We start from the raw sequence: 19,584 nt of genomic DNA, 5'->3' as shown, positions 1-19,584 counted from the left end.
AGAGGAAAACTTTGTTTGTTTGTTTGGTTGTAATGAATAGGCTCAAAAACTACTGGACCGTTTTTAAAAATTCTTTCACCATTCGAAAGCTACATTATCCACAAGTAACATAGGCTAAATTTTATTTTGTAAAAAAATAGGGTTCCGTAAAATATGTAGATAATGTAGTGCACGCGCGCGAAGCCGCGGGCGGAAAGCTAGTAATCTATAAAAAGAAGAATCCAAGATAAAATTTGGACAAAGTATAAAATTTTTATTAAGCTTATATTTGAAAAAACCCCTTTAATAGATTAACTGATGATGATGAAGTGGTCACATACAATTTGTATGATACAAAGGCAGCTAATTGAGCCTCTTCCAGACAGGCTCCATTATCCTTGGAAAGAATTGCCAATTGTTTAAAGAGAACATAATGACAAGTCGAGTTGTCAATTAGGTATGAGGGGATAGGTAGCGATCAGTGGTAATAAAAGTGCGGGTTCTCTTCGCCCGTAAAAGCTACCTACCCGACCGCGGGCATTGTCTACCTACAGAGCAAGATTGTCGAGGCAACTGTCATGTCAAGTCTTAACTCGAACGCCATAAGGTTCAAAATCGCAAGTAGCGTGTCGGAATGTTGCCCTCGGTGTCTTTAAAGGACCAATGATGGGACCTGATTTGAAAGTTTTTTTCTCTAGTAGGAATGTTGGTCAAGTGCAATATTCTCTTGACTCAACAAAGTCGTAGGAGCGACTGGCAATTTATAATTTTGGACTGATGATAAAAAAAACTTGAGACTGTTTACCGATCTAAGAGGTGACAATGTCCATTTATTGTTCAATATCGAAGAAAAAAATGAATTGAACTCTGAGCAGTGATGCATCAAACGAGTGAATGTCCTATGACTCATGCTAAGTCTAGTGCAGACATTTCACAAACCGTTTACCAACCCGTAAATGCACAAATCAAAGTCAATGTCAACCTCAGGTGGGCCATAAACACACAATCATAAAGTGACGTGAACACTCGTATAACTTTTTCAACAATTGTTTCCTTTTAATGGGCCATTATATGCGCGTTTTACGCAAAATTATGTCAAGTTACACCTCTGCCGTAACAGTAGCACGATAAACCCATCTTTATGGTTAGACGGCGATCGAAAGTGAACTAGCAACGAGCGCTTATGAATGAAGCCTTTTTATTGCCCTCATATTGACATGGCGGTTGTAGTTTCGTAATTACAACTCACTACCGCGATTTAGGGAAGAATCCATTACTATTGCATGCTGTGACGTCGGCGCAGTTTTATGATTCATAAAAGTGATACGAATCTTACGACAGAGAAATGTATCGCAGGCACCGGCTACTTAGACTCCTGTCTAGTTTTTTATCACCTCATCAGCCTATAATGTGTTTATTGTAGCAATATTTGGTTTATTGCCACTACTCAAAGATCGGTTTATTGTCTTAACGCTCAGGTATCGTGTTTATTTATTAGTTATACATTTTTATTGGCGCTTTATTTTACGTAAAGTTTAATTTATTGTCGGTTGTATAGCGCCGTTTTACATTGCCTATAAAATGGTGCTTACGGTACGTTTTTAAACATTTGTAGCACGTGTTTCGTTCATTCATCAAATTTATGGTGGCCTGTGGGAAAATGTTTTGATTTGGGCGCCCGCTCGCGCGAAGGCTCGGGATTACAAGCTAACGGAGGCAATAGTGCTTTGTTTATAGTCAGTTTTATGGACGCATTTGGTACAATGATAACCTTTATGCGGTGATAGCATCTGTTTAGGAAGTACGATTTTTACGTTTGTAGTGTTTGGGAGTGGGAGTGATCCATTTTTTTCAACTATGACTTTATGGGTTTTTGACAATAGAGGTAGGGTAATAAGTGTTATGTTTTAACGTTGCTTTGCCAGTAATGTTAGTTGTTTTAGATCTTTCCAAAACAATGTTATGGACAATATTGATTTTTTACCTTAATTTAAGGGACTCAAAATTTTATTTCTATTAAATTATGTGAAAAATACTTTTTACAGGAAGTAAACTTTTACAAACAATTTACGAACAATCTGAAAGAGCAAAAGTTATCAAACATACACAAATAAAATGAAATTGTGCCAATCAGCATTGTTGGACATCTGTATGAGAAAGATAGCAGAATCAGACATTGCAGAAGTGTGCAACGAAGTATCAGTGCGGCACTCTCACAGCGGCGCGGCGCCTCTGTGTGCGTGCGGCACACATCGCGCGCCGCTGTGTGCAGCCGCCGCGCGCCATCTAGCGGAAGGCAGCCAGAAACCACCGAGGTCAAGGCTGACAAACTCATAATAAATTAGTGTCCGACCGAATGTTCGGTTTCGGTTTCGTTTTCGGTTGAGTTTCGGTAAAAACACGAGTTTCGGTTTAGTTTCGTTTTCGGCGGCAAACTTGCCGAAACTACGACCGAAACCGAATGTGCATTCGGGAGTTTCCGCGCTGTTATCGGTCATGTTCGGCGCGTTGAATGAGTGACTGAATCCGTTTAGAGCCAATGTCGTGATTCGCTCGCTTGTTTGTTTGCTGTTCGTTTTGTTTTGTTGTGGTGGCGAGTTTTCGAGTGATTTATTTTGAATTTGGTAAGTTTTATCTCGTTTTATGTCGTTATAACATAAGAGCGGGTAGTAAACATAAAAAAAAAATTCAATATGACTGATAAAAGTATAATCAAGTTTTATCTAACCCATAATTTATTTTTTGGTTCGCAAATGCTATACGTAAACAAACATTAGTTAGGTAGTTAGTAATGACTATAGTGCATTTCATGGTGATAATATTATGGATTTAGAGTTTCAAAGTTCATTTTAGTATATATCACCAAGGTATCTAAGTGGAAATTACAGTAGATAATAACTTACGTACTACGGTACTACCAATTTTGTTTTGAGAAATTATTAAGGTAAAAGACCCGACCATGGAACGGGTTATGTAGATGTCCTGAATATTGCGAGTAATTAAAAAAAATCTAGACTATAAATCCTTCTTTTTCTTTTTTAATACATAATTTGATACCTTTTAGAGTAAAAAGGCGCTTTATAAGTTCAATTTTAATGCAATTTAAAGAGAAAACAATAAAGACTGACTGATTATAATAACGTTTTCTTTATTTTTCTCTCAAAATATGAGCCTTGTAAGGAAGTTTCGGTTTCGGTTTCGGTTTCGGCCGAAATAGACACCGTTGCCGAAATTCGTTTTCGGTTTCGGTTTCGGTCGTAAAACTAATTTCGGTCGGACACTATAATAAATTATTTACAAATCAACTTTATCAGCATCATTTCTCCACCAACCTCTGAAAATTCAAAAAACATGCAACACACCAATATCACATAAAACCGGCCCTCACTTTGTATATTTGTTTATAAATTCAAGAAAATGTTTTGCCGAACGTATGTTTGGCTCGGGCTACCGATAAGTTCAGCTAAAGATTACAAACAGACCGCGGCCGGACGTAAAAACGTGAGCGCCAGGTTCGAGGAGCGTACATAAATATCTATGAGTAAGCAGATCTACTGACCGGGTAAGGAGCCTGGAGGCGGGTATGGCGCACTGGACACTGACTCGGGAGCGTAGTTTCGCAGCCCGTAAGCGTCGTGCGAGAAGCTGGATGCTTCGGAGACGGCCGTCCTGCGCTCCTCGCCACCGACGTAGGGCAGGGGCTGGTCGCCGCGCGGGGCTCCGTACGGGTAGTTCCAGCAGGGCTGTGAGAATCCTTGATGGCAGCCACCGTCAGCGTACGGTTTGTACTCGCCACCACTAGCCGGCCAGAAGGGGAGCGACGATTTGCGCTCCCTCTCCACAGGCAGGTTGTAGTAGGTGGGGGCGGTGGGGTACTGATGCTCAAAGGAAGCCGGCGCATCTGGGGGGTATCCCCAGGGTTGCTGCGCGTGCCTGATGACGCCGGGCTCCGGCTCGTACCGCTTGGCCGGGATGTGCAGCGGCGGCTGCGGAGGGTTGGAGCCCACGGAGGCCGGCGAGGCGCTGGAGGCCGAGGGCGGCGCGGCAGCTGGCGCGGCTGGGGGCGAGCCCCCGGGCGGCGACGCGTGCGCTTCCTCGTACAGCGCGCCGCCGACCCCGTTCATCATGGTCCACCAGGCCGGCCCGGCGGAGTGGCCGGATGCGGGCGCTGGCGACGCGGCAGCCGCATCGCAGGGCGCGCCGAGGCCCCCGACATGGTTGTCAGGGTACAGGGTGGCGGCCGGGCAAGCCACGGGGGAGAATGAACGTCACAGGCCGGTTCACGCGCGTCGCGGGCACATTGCACCGCGAAAACACGCGTCCCACACACCGCAGCAGCACATGAAAATTAAAACGCGATTCCCGATTTAGCTAGCCCACCGGACGAGAGTCGACCGCAGGTTACCGTCCAGAAAAATAGTCGAGCTCGGTGGAAACGTCGCGCCTCGGAACGCGTTGAACAGTCACTGATATGATAAGCTCGTAACCTCGAAAAAAAAAATCAAGTCCGTTTATTATTGTTGAAACTGTCTCTTGAAAAACAATGATTTATGAATTTAAAATAGTCCACTGTGGTCAACGATAGTCTATTTATTAGTAAGTTGGGTCGCCCGGTGACGGAAGAGTTTTTCTTATTTTTGTTAGCCGATTGTTAGGGAGCGACGAGTTGTTGTCTCGCGTGTCGTGTGTGATCGCAGCGAGGGGTACACGCGAGGCGCGCGTTCTGCGGCGCGGTCGAGCGCGGAGTGGCGGCGTGTGGCAGTGTGGCGCGCACACAGGCGCGCACGCCCGGCCATCTAGCGGCGGGCGGCGGAACCGCGGCCCGAGAGACTTGCCGCGCCGTAGGCGGGCGGCTGGCTTGGCGCCCAAGCTCCGGCGTTAAATTCCTAGCGCTTTCGTAGCTTTTTTTCTTTGACGTCTTAATACTGATACTAGCTAGCTTTTTTATAATTCGAAAAATTATTGATTTTTATACTTTCGTTTTGAATGTAAAAATATTATTCTAACTTATTAAATGTCTTATTTTAATTCTTTGATGTACTTAGAAGTTATGAAAATTATCAAAAAGTTAAACCCATTAAGTGCGTTTAACTGCTGATTTGGAGCAATGAACAACTTGTTAATAGGCTGGTATATCAATGTACGGCGAAGGGTTGTCGAGAACGGAGGCTCGGGTGCGTAGTAAAGCGATTAATGGAGGCAAAATAGCCATAAACTGCCGTTTAACCAAACTGCAAGCGTCACTCGCCATCGCCGAGTTGCCACCAATAAAAAACGCGAGACTTTATGACGGCAACTCACTCACATTTTATTGTGAGTATAAACTTAATTTTATCGTCTGTTAATTTCACCACAAATAAACTAGGTACTAGATTAAATTATATAATTTTATTTTATGAGCATTGTCAATGGCAAGGCCGCGGTCTAATGCCTTACATTTTAGTCTACTGACAGTTCAACGGCTTTTAGACTAACTTTGAGCTAAAAACTAAGATAAAAAATACACAATGTGCGTCACTTGGACTCTATCTACTGTCGTACTCGTCCTTAGCGCTCTCTAAAAACCCCAAAATAAATTAATGCATATTACCATACCAAAATTAGTTGGAGGGCCGTCGTTATAGCGACGCCAAGGCATCCCCTAGCAAAAGCACCCTTTCTTTCCACCAAACAATGGCTCTTACAGCCGATAAATTTAGTTACAATATTTCACACCTATAGATGTTGTTTACACAACGTACAGCTATAAAATATATCAGACGAACAATGGATAAACATACATAGCCCGACAAATGACAGTGTGTTAACATGGTGCTAATGCAACCAGGATAGTCAAAATAAAATGCGGTGTAACAACACTAATTTCCCACACTTGGTTTTTTTGTAATACTTGCGAGTCAATGGTTAATGTGATTGCATGAAAGGTGGAGCGATAAATTTGCAAGTGAACAGACGTGTCAACAATACTAATACATTGGATTACTGTGTTTTCTTTACTTTACTGAATAAAGCACCAAAAGCTCTTTGAATAGTGCACTGTTTGACAAAGCAGTGCTGAAAGGTTTGTATAAAACCAGAATGCAATTTATCACATAGAATTACATGTCAATTAATTTGATAATTTACACTTTTGTGCTACGAAAGCCATTGGTATTTGAGGGGTTAAATGTAGAGTAATTTGTATAGATAGACGTTATTTCTCTAACTGTCAGAGTATAGATTAAAAAGTGCCAATTCATATCGTAATGCTTAATCATATCATCAACATCATCAGGTCATTTAGTCTTCATTGCAGGAGCACCATCGTCTCTACTTTATAAAATGTTTAATACTAGAGGTTATTGTTAATTTACTTATCAACTTCATTTTTGTCCTGAACATTTTGTTTTAAGGATAAAACTATGACCGATCTCTACACACATGTGTCCCCATGATATGTAAAGTCTCTAAAATAAAAAGAAAGTAGATAGTACCAAGACAGACGCTCGGGGCGCGTTGAATGACAGAAACAAACATAGTAACAAGTGCGCGCGCAGGCGTCTATAAATATTTACGTTAGCTGTACAGGCCATTGGTCGCCCATACGTCGGCCGTATAAAAGTATGCATTCTTATCTTTAACGCGTTACGCAAACGCACCGAATTGAGCTTGTAACGTAGATAATCTATGTACGTAACGAATCCAACGTGCCATAGGTATGATTACGAAAATATCACTTTTGTAGTCGATAAAATATGTTCAGGTAATGCGGAATGTGTAGTTTCCATAAATTACGTATGTGGGTTACGACTTTTATTATATTCTAATGCAAGTGTTGACACATTTATCGTTTTACATGACGTTAGTTTTATTTCAGGTTTTTTTACGAGACAAATATATTTTCTAAATGAGCTAAAACGATGTATTGATTTTTCCATAAATGCAACGTCTGTTAAAACGTTTACAGTAATTTACTGAAACTGGATTGTAGGTAATGAGTTTTCTGCAAGTCTCGTTTAGTTATTTCATAAGTAAGCAGCCCACTTATGTGTCTTAAACCGTTAAATGGCAAATATACTTTCATATTATGTAGTAATATTGATTCTTTTAAGAGGTTAAGCTCTTTTAAATTAACAGTTTATTTCATATCAGTGACTGATCAAGAATCCGATTCGGTTACAGTTTTTAATTAAATGCGTTTAAGAGATTTCTACATTGATATTTTATAGGATAAAAAATAATAACCCAGAAACAAATAATTTGTAATAAGCACATATAGAATGTAGACTATGTAGAGTTGGTTACTGAATATTTAGTTCTACAACTTGGTTATTATACACATTATTAAACAAAATCTTTCTTATTAACTTAGACCTTTATGATTTATGACTCTACACTCAAGTAATTAAATAAATCTATCCTTGAATTAAATGAAGTTGTGAATCTCACATCAAATACAAGGCCGTATTTTAAGTACTTAGTAAATATCAAAAAACATTTCCACCCTTATTTCAGCTTTCGTGCAGCCTGAAATTAAGGCCAATATATTTCTACAACATTAATTAAAATATTAGTATGCGGATAATTTTTGTAATTTCCACCTGCGTGTAAAGAGGCAATATTCAAAGGAATTATATTCACCTTGTCGTAAGCTCGCGAGCGACGTCTGCGTGAAGGGACAGGGTAACCTGGAAAAAAATAACAGAAATGTACACCGTATACTGGGCATATTGTAAATTATTAATATTACATACAATAGGAAACATAATTACTACTGGCGAGTCAGGTGCGACCAATCAGTAAGCCGTAAAAACCCCATTGGAGACCTGTTGGTCCTATTAACCGTTAATTAATTCGTTAATAACCGGACTTGCGGACCACAAAAAGAATAATTTTAATTTTTTCATTGTAATATATTGAGACTTTTATATGGTAACCTCTTTTTTATTGATCCCATCATCTCTTTCGGGCTGTGCCTCGGTAAAATTCCAGCTACGATACTAAATAACATGCTTTAAGTGTGCTAAATGTAATAAGATAACTTAATTCGTGATTACTTTACAAAATAATATCATTAATTTCGTAATTTTACGATGTTATTTAACGGAAAATTTCCTAAATACAGAAACTGACTGTAATAAAATATCAGTTTAATCCAATATTATAAGGATGAGACCACATATAAAATTGTCCATTCGTATGAAAAGTGTCCAATAGTTGAAAGACACAGTACATAGGATTGTTCATATTGGTGAAATAAAATTAAGTTGAAACAGAAAAACAAGGAATTTTTGAAACTGATACAAAAGAGCACAAAAAACAAATGACATCCTACAAAGTAATGACGTAACATAACAAGCCGCAGGAACTAAGCTTAAATCATTACAGGGCATTAAACGTCGGGGCGCGTTGCTATGTCTATTTTTAAGAAGAGCATGGCGTCTACATGCGACCCATAATGTTCATGGTTTCTATTTATTCCCAAACTCCATGGCCCCTACTATAGAGCTGCTCGTATTTTTATCCTTCTGTACCTCTAGTAGGAAAAACTTTCGAGTTCGTTTCGTTGCGTATTCAAAGTGTCATCGAAAAATTTTGTATGAAAAATTAAACAGCGCCCCCTATATTATAGCCGCCCTAGGGGGCGCTGTTTAATTTTTCATACAAAATTTTTCGATGACACTTTGAATACGCAACGAAACGAACTCGAAAGTTTTTCCTACTAGAGGTACTGGCCTTCATTGCGTTTTTGGTTGTGATGATTTTTATAAAATTTTCTACTAAATGAAATACGACGATTATTTTGAAAGGAACTTAACATTGAAAGTTGAAATCAAGTGCATATCAACGAGCGGAGGCATCAATCATAAAGGTTCTTTACATACTTAGTTGAAATTATTTTAAGAAAATACAATTCTCTTTGCAACTGATACGTGATTGGCTGGTAAATTTTTAATGTATTTGACACTGGTCGTAGCTACAAAAACTTAAGCCACGTCTCGTTTAGGATAAAATCTTAACAGATCGATCTGATTAAAAAAGTCAGATGGTACGGCCCCATACGATAAATCTTTTCTAAGTCATTCGATACGGCAGAAAGTCACGAAGTTTACATAAAATAGGCGATTCGAATGCCAGGATTTTTTCGGCGAGTGGAGGGTGCTCACCGACTAAGGCGAAAAAACATGTTTACAAGGATTTTTTCACTTTAACGACGCGTTGCGATCGTAAATCCTGTTTTGTGTTACGTAACAATTATACGCGGCCGTAGTGATTGATTTTGAACAGTTCACTGCTGTGGACGAGTCTGGGGGAGTCATTATTTGAATGAAAATGGTACATAAGTATGTGATGAGAAGTACATTGTTTTCTTCCACAAACTTTTGTAGTCTTTTCTTGAGGTAAATATAGTAACACTATTTTAAAATAGATGCATGTCAGAAAATGTTGCAGCTAGCGTGATGAAGGAAAAAGTTGTTTAAATTATTATAAATAACATTCTTATGTGCATTCTCTAATTATTGTCTATGGTAGAGTCTTAAGGTGACTGCCGAATATACTTTTCACCTAAAACAATCAATTAAGATCCGATGCCCAAAGAGTAGTCGAGCGAAAATCTAATTTATATTATGTAAATGGAAAATTTCAGTAAATTACACTTATTCTTAAAATCTATCGTCTGCAGCATAAAAAAATCATTTTTAGTACTGTTTAAACTTTCTGATACATCCATATTTTTCATAGGTCAGTCGAAACATTCGTCCAATGAAACTGGCCTGATACATTTGCCTACGTGTACACAGCGCTACCTACAGCTACCGTAGCTCGATTGGAGCGCTGCCAATTTAGTGGAACACACCCCGCGCGGCGCTAGACGAGGCCGCCTAATGTATTTCGCTGGGTATACCTATTTTCGTCTAAGCGGGACATGAACGTGTGTTTGTATGATGAAAATATGATACAGATAAATTATATTATTTTTGGGAGGATACTTCTTTCAGTAGTATTCTATTAGTTATTTAGACTTGTGTCTAAAATGACCAATCATAAGCATGCAACTAAAATTGAGCTTTTTTGGAAGACGTTTCAGAGCCTGAAGTCTTGAATCTGAACTACATATAGAGTTCTCACAGTAACTTTAATTCTATTTCTTGTCTTTGTTGACTAATAAAAGTAAATTGGATTTTGTATTACTTTTATTTTGAATTATCGCAGTTTGTTTTTCTTTGTCTACTCCAACACCGAATTTACTTTTACGAGTAATGTATACCAGCACACGTATCCTCCAAATACCTATCAAGCGAGATTAGGACCAAATCCGTCGGGAAACTTGAGCCATCCGAACTTCGGCGTTCATCTAACTTTATTCGAACAGAAACTTCTATCAGGAATCGTAATCCGGGCGTTTAACTTTTTTTCAAGTACCTCCCAGTAAATAGAGCGACAGAACTACACAGACCACTCCAGTTGACATTTACGACTCAATTCCAAAGCATAGGCCGACGTCAAAACGGGTGTGTGCTGCCATCTTAATTAGACCCGCCCCTCCCCCTCCCGCTCTCCCCGTAATCAAATCAACGCAGCCTGTTAACTTATGTTGGGAGCTCTACTTAAGCTGGACGGCTCTGGGTTTCAATAGCCCTGGTGATAGGACGAGTTTGGACACATTATTACAAGCTGTCAAGTTTCGTTATCTCTGCCACGAGTGCGTATGTAACTCCCACGACCGCAGTGGTTAAGTATGAGAATGTACGTACTTTATAGTTAAATATTCCTGTTTTGCATAGTTTGTTGATAATCTTCATGTAAAATTCATAAGGAAAATTCTTGTTGCCAACGTCATAGATAGAATATTCAATTAATAAACATTTTTGTTTAATGACGTCCATGTTTTGAATTTTTGTCGGAAAAGACAGTGAAGATAAAATACGTTACAAACCAGTTACCTAAAAGACAAGAGAAAATATTTAGAATTTCTAAACCGTTACGTTTCAGACGACATTGAGACTGAAGACGAAATTTTCCTATACAAGTGTAACACCAAATTTTATCGCGGTATTATTATTCAAGCAAACAACGTCGAAACATGCAAATAAACGAATCAAATCCTAGTTACACGTCTGTTGCGTATTTACAAAGCCCCGAGGGAGTGGGAGGAGGTCCGGCGAGGTTAATGGCGCGAAAACTGACTGGATCATATCCCGGGTTTACGACTTGTGAGTAAACGGCCGATTCATTTGCAATTCTAACTGCGACTTAGCGATGGGAGGCGATTGTCCGGCGGCCTGGACGGCGTGATTTCAGAATTGTTCATCTATATTCTAATTGTGCGCTGAGATAGTTACAAAATATGCATATGTCCGAATAATAATATGTTATTAGGACAAGATTTTCTAGGAACTGAAAAGCATTTTTTATCACGATACAATTTTCAGGTATTAGGTAGGTATTTCAATGATTTATAATTTTTAATAAGCATCTAGATGTTTATTAAAAATTATAACGTAAACGCAAATTCTAGAATTTGCGCCACCATCTGGCCATTGTGGAAATTATTGGGGGAGGCCTATGTTCAGCAGTGGACGTCCTATGGCTGAAAATGATCATGATGATGATCTAGAATTCGCATGTATTTTCTATATGTATTTAAAACAATGATAAATTGTTGCTCGTGAAGTTTTAATCACAAAATATGAAAATTGTGAACTTAAGTGAAGATCAAGCTACATAGTAAATGTACACTCAAAAGTAGTAAAGCAAGCCGACTCCCAAGTAGGTAGTACGGCACCAATTTCCCCACCTCTTCCGAGCAACCAATTCTGTAGCCCGTTTAGGCCGAACGGCCGGTGGTCCCGCGCGCTTAGTATTCGAAGCGCTCCCAAGACCCGATGCTATCGTCAAGGACACCTATTGTGATTCGTAATCCGCCCGGAATAGATCGACCAAGCGATACAGGCGATCGATGAATTAAAATGTCTACAGAAACGCAAGAAACGCTTTTCATGATCCAAACGAATTCCCAGTTTATCGAATACGATATGGATGCAAATTGAGAATAGGCAGTATTTTGGGCTATGGTTTACTCGTACCTCCGTAATTTCCGCGCTTAGTGCCTTCGGCATGGCAGCGCTTTGGAAGGATTGACGTTGTAAAAGTTCATTTCTGTTTTTCATCGCAGCAATAAAGTCGGTGTCAACTCCAACTTACATAAGTTCGTGACGCGTGCGTGTTTTCTGTTTTCCGCGGCCGCAGATCGTAAAATTTAGGTGACACAGGGAAAAATGTTCGTGCGAACGCCTTACAAAGTGATTCTGAGAAATGGCCGGCGATTTTTTGCATCAGATTAAAACGTCGCCCTTAATATCACAATCGCAACATTGTGACGTGATTTTTTTGCGCTTTCGATAATTTGCAGCGCCATAAATTAGGGTCTTGAATTAATATGACAGAAAGGTGAAACGATGCGTCCGAGTCGGCGAAGCGTTTTGGTATGTCGGACATAAACTACATATAATAATGGGTCTAAATGGTATACAAAGGTGCATTAAGTATTATGTACCTTCTTAATACAAATTATTACAAGTTTTTTCATTTTATTTTATTTCCTTAGTGTTCTTTATGCAGAACAAGACAGGTTTGAATGAAAACATTAAATGGAATGCAGTTTGGTTAGACTAACTTTGGTTACAGGAGTTCTCCTGTAATTTTTTAGTAATTAGGAATGTAATTTTTAGCTTGAATGTTTCATTATTTTCCGTAAATTTGTAAATACATAATTTTTTGCCACTCTGTACCTCTATCATGAACAACTTTCGTCTTCGAATCGCTTGCGTATTTAATTAAACGATGACGTGACAATTTTGAATCTCAAAATAAGTTTCATGCAACCATTTCTCATACTAAGTTCACTTTACGACACGTTCACAAGGGCGCTGTTGTAGTTTTCGTACTAAATCTTTCGATGGCGATTTGAATACGCAAACGATTCGAACTCGAAAGTTTTTCGAGCTACCGGTACTGATCTCTTTTAAAGCTCAACCCAAACTCAAATAAAATCTTCTTTTTCTTTCTAAGCCCCTAACAACACATCAGCAGTCTTAATGCGGCCAAAAGCTCAGTGCAATGCGCCCCGACCTTCACATGCGCGTGAGTGGGGCCATAAAATGCAAATGCGCTCGCATAATTGCGCGCAACGGGGCACGTTGTCGCGATGCATGTTGTGTGATTACATACGTGTGTCTTGTATAGTTGTATGTAAGACATACATAAAAAATTTCTATGTATTACGATTACCAAGAATCATGTAGGTAAGTTTTACAGACTTTCCGATAAAGCATCTAATTATTAACTTACCCCATTAATCAAGTAGGAACGAAAATTCACCGGTAAAAAGCAACCATTAAGAACATTATTACAACTAAATGTTAGCTAAATATCTGAAATTTTATCAGGATCTTATGAAACTGGCCGTTAATTTGTCGTAACAATTTTAATAAACTATAATTATATTTTTCCTGAACTTCAGCTATTTAATAACTATTATAATGATTGGGTACTAATAACCACACATTAATAATAATTACAATTTATTTGCTACAATATTAATATCCTTCTACTGACCGCTGCAGTCAAATTAAGCGTTAGCAATAACATTTATTATGTATAATTAAGTTAAATGAGCCATTCTAATGCTATATCAGAAAGTTGCGGGCTTTTAGTATATTTTGACATCAATTAATACCGAAAACCGGCGGGGTTCCGTATAATAAAAGCAAATTAACGAACAGATAGGGATCGGTTAACTGTCGTTTACACCTTCTACTTGAATTTCTAATATCACGTAAACTTACGACGACGATAGAGACTTTTTAAAATATTTTTTTATTTATTCAACAGACTGATGTAGAGTAAAAATTTAAACGAATTGCTTTATTTTATTTTTGTCATCATCATCATAATTAATTATTAGAATAATAAGTACGAAAAATATTAAGTTATTTTATACTTTGATTTATAATGTATGAAATTATCCGTTTTAAAAGTTGGGATCGTTCAAAAACTTCAATCAATTTATCATGAATACATAACAAAATATTTTAAGGCGTTAAAAGTATTCAAAATGTCCGCACCTTTCATGCTGGATTAAAGCTAAACTATCAAGCAAATAATAATCGTATTAAGTCTAAAATAAAGTTCAAATCCAAACCTTAGTATCATGTTCTGTGTGGCGTCGCCGCCTCACCTGTTAGTAAGGCCGACCGCGTGGACTCCGCGCTCGAACCTTACCCGCAAAACCCCTGGAAAGATGGAAAAATATGGCTTTAGTTATAGATAATAAGGTACAATATCGACTATCACATAATAATAAAAGTTTGGAAAGTGTGATTCTGGAGGTGTAGTACGTTCAAAAGAAAAATGTGTATTAACTGCAGTGCAAAGGTAGCTTTAGAATTTTCTTCTGTAGTACTAGTTTTTAGTATATTCTATTAAAAACTATTGAAAGCATTTTTAATGTATTATTTTAAATTGCTTAAATGAAAAATTAAACTTTTTAGTAGAGTAGATCCTGAGAGGTAGCTTGAGCCCGCTATTAGACGGACACTGGACAACTGATTGAAAAATTATTTCCACTTGTTTGGGTGGGGTAACTAATTTTTGTGCAAATGAAAGATGTCTACAAAAATAAAATACAATGAAAACTTAGTTCAAAAGTTAATAGTATGAACAAAAAGATAAGTAGAGCCAATAGTGGCAACACCAAAAGAACTAAAAGTTACCGGAAAATATTTTTATCTATTTTTTAGTATCCTTATATTGCTGGGGGACAATTTTAACATGATGCGTGAGCATTTACCTACTTATACCTAATCATATACCTACATTTAATGTAGATAAGAATTATGTATATGTAAAGTCACAATAGTGAAAACTCTTCTTAATGTGGGTCTATTAAATTGGTCTCTTGTTACAACATTTTACATTGTTATTAGTTAAATATAATTTATTTTTACAACCACCATGTGACATTTTGAAAAATTTATCATAGTTTCAAGAACAATGCTCTCTGTCCAAAGACAATGCACACTCGCACCTACCCACACTTCCTCAACATTGTAGGCAATTTTGTATAATACATTGCCACTATAAATTAAGTAAACATATTTAGAATTTTACTACGCAATAAAATATAACAAACCAGCTTTTTTCTTACTACGATTCTAGATGGGGTAGGTCATATCGTGCTAGTAAATATGTGTACACTCAGAAAATTTATTTACTGGAACGATCTTGTTAGTGTAACTGACATTTGAAGTCTGAATAATAATCCTTTGTGTGTTACATTGTAACTGCAGTGACACGCAGTGAAACAATAGAGCTGTTGTACAATGGAAAAGAAGCTCTCTTTAATAAGTAGATCGATCCATTTCCGATTGTGTGGAGAAATGTCGCACGGTATACATAAAAGTGTTTTTGTTAAAGAAGTGATATTTCTAATGACTATGAAATATGGTAAGCCTACCTAACTGTTCTATCTACAATACGTATAAATATGAAAGATGTATGCCCGCGGCTTCACTCACGTGAAATTTTGCTTGTCACAGATCGTCATAAATTATAGCCTATATGTTATTCTGGGTTATAAATAATAATACTGTAAAGTTTCATCAAAATCCGTTCAATAGTTTTTGCGTGAAAGAGTAACAAACATACAGACATCCAAACTTTCGCATTTATAATATTACGAGTAGTAGGATAAAGTTAACGTTTGAATAAATAACAACTGACTGTTGCGGGTGAAGCAAGCAAAACAATCTTGAATGTTAATAGCAGAAAAAAAGTAGATTTATCTTTTTTCATTCGACATCCAAATGCTCACATTTATCTGTAAATAATCTTTATCTTTAATCTACAATCTTTCATTAACCTTTAGAAAACATGACGATCTGAAATATTCTACTCATTCAGCCCATTCCAAGTGCCAAATGTCTATGCTAAATCTATTAAAATGACCAATAATAAATAATAAATATCTCCACATACGAAAAAAGTCTCTGATACTGTCGTAATTTAAAGCTAATAGCTTCATTTGGCTCTGATTGGAGGCAGTGGGCGTCGTAAAACTTGAAGCGAATTTACATACAAACTAACAATCCAGGAATGTAGTTTGGTTTGTGATAAAATGCATATTTAATTCGGAGAACTCATTTTAAACTTCAAAGTTACTTAAATAGTTAATCTTTGCTAGATTATAGACATATTTGAGATTCTTTATAATGAAAATGATGAAAATTAATTGATAGGCCATTTTCACTTGTAAAACTAACTAACCATTGAAGGGCCAAAAAAGTCGATAAGTGTATGAAAATAAATAAATAATGCTCAAAAACTACCATTAAACTACGAAAACAATAATGCAAGGCAACCCATCAACAATAGACAACATTTCGCGAATTGAAAAAGACCTAAAGCTCTACTTAGTATGTTCTTAACGCATCTCGGAACGTTTCCGAAAGCTTCCATTAACGGTAAAAAGGGCTCCCCCCTCCCCCTCTCAAAATCTCAGTCATAAATGCCCACAAGCGCTGAATTTATTTTATCGTTTGTTCCACTTAAGGAATAAGATTGAAAAGTGTTCCGATATTTCCCGGTAATTTGTCCGCGTATTTTTTCTTGTGGCAATAAAATATTTACGGGGCTCAGATGAATCCAGGAGTGGATTTGTGCGTCCTCGTTTTTCCACTTGGACAAATTAATTCATTTTCATGAATAAATCATTATTATTACGGATTGTTTTACTGCTCGAAAACATCGCTCGCTTGGATAAAAACATTATGTATGTATGGTAATGTATTAAATTAATTGTACATGATATCAATTGATCGTAAGGTGGATTATACTCATGTATAATGATTATGTATTTTTTTCTTCTGTTATTTAACATAATATGCCCCCATATCAAAACAGAGTTCAGCTTTCAGGCTATGGGGGCTTAGTAAGCTGAACTCTACATTTTAAGGTCAGACTTTTAATATATCCCTGCATAAATCCTTAAAAATAACATAATTTCCACAAAATTCTCGTTTCATCTTCGCCGAGCTAATCTCCAAAAGGCTTCCATTACAATGCAGTCATACTTATTCGCATAGTAATGCAAAAAACGCAGTGCAATGCACTCAAGTTTCTCAGAAGTGCAGTATCAGATCCTCTGAAGGCGCAGTCGTTACATGGCGGATGCAACGATGTGCTTCTAGATATGACGGTATATGCACATAACTTTGGTGTAATGAGTATGAGACAGGCTGAAACACGTCAAGTTAGGTCTGCCGCTAATAAAACGAGAATGTGACAAACGTTTAGATGATTACTTAAAACATACGCTTAGATCCTTTTTCTTTATGAATTTCTTGCAATGCATTTGATAAGCATTAGATTGTAATACACCTAAGTTATCATAATTTGTGTATGGACCACACATTTTAATTTCTTAAGTTACTGTAGTACTGTACACTGTATTGAATGACTTGATTTTATGTAGGTAACAAGGTAGTTTATGTAATATTTCAAAATGTACCTATAGTCTGTTATACTGGTGACTGTAGCTACAGCCTTGAAGTTAAGTACAACAACAACAACTAACAGTATCAACATTACAGATAAATACTCGATCATTAACATAACAAATCAAGTTTGTATACTCGTACATGGAAAGAATTAATCGAATGCCAATCGGAATGATTGCGATTAATTTACGATGATACAATGGCACTAATAAGTAGGTACAGCGCGTTCAATTATTGTATGGAAAACGTGGTTAATTACACTCGAGGTGAGTTATAATTAAATAAAGGCATGTGCACACGAGTTATGACTTTTATGCGACACAAAATACCTCTTACTTAATGAATATAGGAGTTGTTTCTATTACTTATATGTATTATAAAGCTGAAAAGTTTGTTTCTTTGCCTGAACGCGCTAATCTCAGAAACTACTGGTACGATTTAAAAAAAATGTGTTGGACAACCCATTTATCAAGGATATAAATATCATCTTCCTACAGCCAATAGGGGCAGAGCAGTGAAGAAAAATAGCGGAAAATTCATAATATTCAAACTATTTTCAAGTCGCAGGCACAGCTAGTTATTGAATATAAGTAACTACATAGTTTAAATTTCAAAGATTAGTTTATATTCAGAGACAGATAGAAAAAAGAAGATTTATTTAACTTATCGCTGAAGACCCCAGTTTTCAGCTCAAGAGTTTATGGAGCTGAATATCACAATTGGGGGGAGGGGGGATAATGCATCTCTTTGTTTCGTTGGCTTTACGCTGGGTTTATTACGAGGTCGAGCCACTCGTGCTATGCAGATAAACCGTGTTTCGGTTCTTTTGGTCCTTTTGGACATTTTACGCGATGTTCGTCTAACTACCAGCGCTTTTTCCCTAAACGATTTACGTATGTAAGTCGGGGTTTCTTCTTTTTATTTTATTTTAATTATTAGTACAAAAAATATTCAAAATTTTCTCTCTACATTGATGTGATTTGGAACAGAGAGAAAAATGCTAATTTTATACGACGTTCACGTAAACCCTTGTTTTCTAATTACCGAGCAAAATGTAAGAATTTAATGTTTTGTATTTTGTATTACATTCCTTCTATCAACTGACTCAACAATGCCTTAATTTATCTCTACATTTCAGATGTATACTGGCAGACTTCCCAAGAAAGATTTTCAATAAGAAACATAATATAGCAGTGTTTGCGAGGGGTCTGGACACAATGATTCAACGTAATCCCGGACATATGTCGCGGCAACTCATGCGGCCTTTTATGAAACCGACTTATTTGGGAAAACAATAAAGGGGGATAGAGACATCTTGATCTTACCTTATTAACTTTGCTGACCTTACTGCTGATATTTTAATCATTTACGTTCCAAATATGGGGTCTGGTAAAACATGTTTCACATAGATATTCCATAATTAACGACCTCCAAACAAAATATAACACAGTCATTATGTAAATAGATATAAAAAACAAAACAACATCATCACATTTTTTTTAAACTTCAAGATGTGCTTGAATTATTTTTTCTTTACTCTAATGGCACCTAAAATATGAAGGGTTTATTGTTCTTTTGATTTAAATTTATTATTGAAACACCTGGCCACTAAGAAACTTTTTTCTTTTCGAATTTAGAATCGATTGTCAATTATTTGGTTTTCGGGACACAAGAAATGTTTTTCTTATTTTTTATTTTTAAATCCTATTCCGATTGTCAATCATTTCATGCACGATTGATGTCTGCTTTTACGTTTACTTTTGTTATAGCTTTTTGGTAGGTACTTCTATCATAGTTACTGTTAGGACTAGCTACGAGTAGGTGTACCTCTATTATAATTCTCTAAGATTGGCGAACCAAAAGGCTAACATTTCCTTCGTCTGGCGCCAGGATTAATTGGGAGTGCTGTCTGTTTGCCTTTTACGTGTACCAAACAACGTGGTCCTGTCTAGACTACAAAACTTGGAGTAGAATGAGTTGAAAGCTGGTACAGTCAGCGTCAAATAGGTAGTTCGTGACACCCAAAGTAGCCAAAAAGTTCGCAACACGTCTTTATTATAATTAG

The 19,584-nt window shown here is 37.2% G+C and overlaps 1 protein-coding gene across 3 annotated transcripts in view; it reads right to left on the bottom strand.

Moving 5' to 3' along the window:
- Positions 1 to 19,584, bottom strand: part of LOC135076925 (homeobox protein abdominal-B-like) — a 108,700-nt gene that overhangs the window by 3,431 nt on the left and 85,685 nt on the right. For all 3 annotated transcript variants that reach the window (XM_063971440.1, XM_063971442.1, XM_063971441.1), the window contains 3 exons: positions 14,165 to 14,255; positions 7,600 to 7,646; positions 3,539 to 4,147 (listed from right to left, as the gene is read on the bottom strand). In XM_063971440.1, coding sequence (XP_063827510.1) covers positions 3,539 to 4,147; positions 7,600 to 7,646; positions 14,165 to 14,175 — 667 coding nt within the window. In that variant the 5' untranslated portion in view covers positions 14,176 to 14,255. The remainder of the gene's footprint in view (positions 1 to 3,538; positions 4,148 to 7,599; positions 7,647 to 14,164; positions 14,256 to 19,584) is intronic.

Source organism: Ostrinia nubilalis, chromosome 12, assembly GCF_963855985.1.
Source record: "Ostrinia nubilalis chromosome 12, ilOstNubi1.1, whole genome shotgun sequence".
Taxonomy (NCBI): Eukaryota; Metazoa; Arthropoda; class Insecta; order Lepidoptera; family Crambidae; genus Ostrinia; species Ostrinia nubilalis.
The sequence above is the reverse complement of the archived record's forward strand: the minus strand, read 5'-3'. Positions and strand labels throughout refer to the sequence as shown.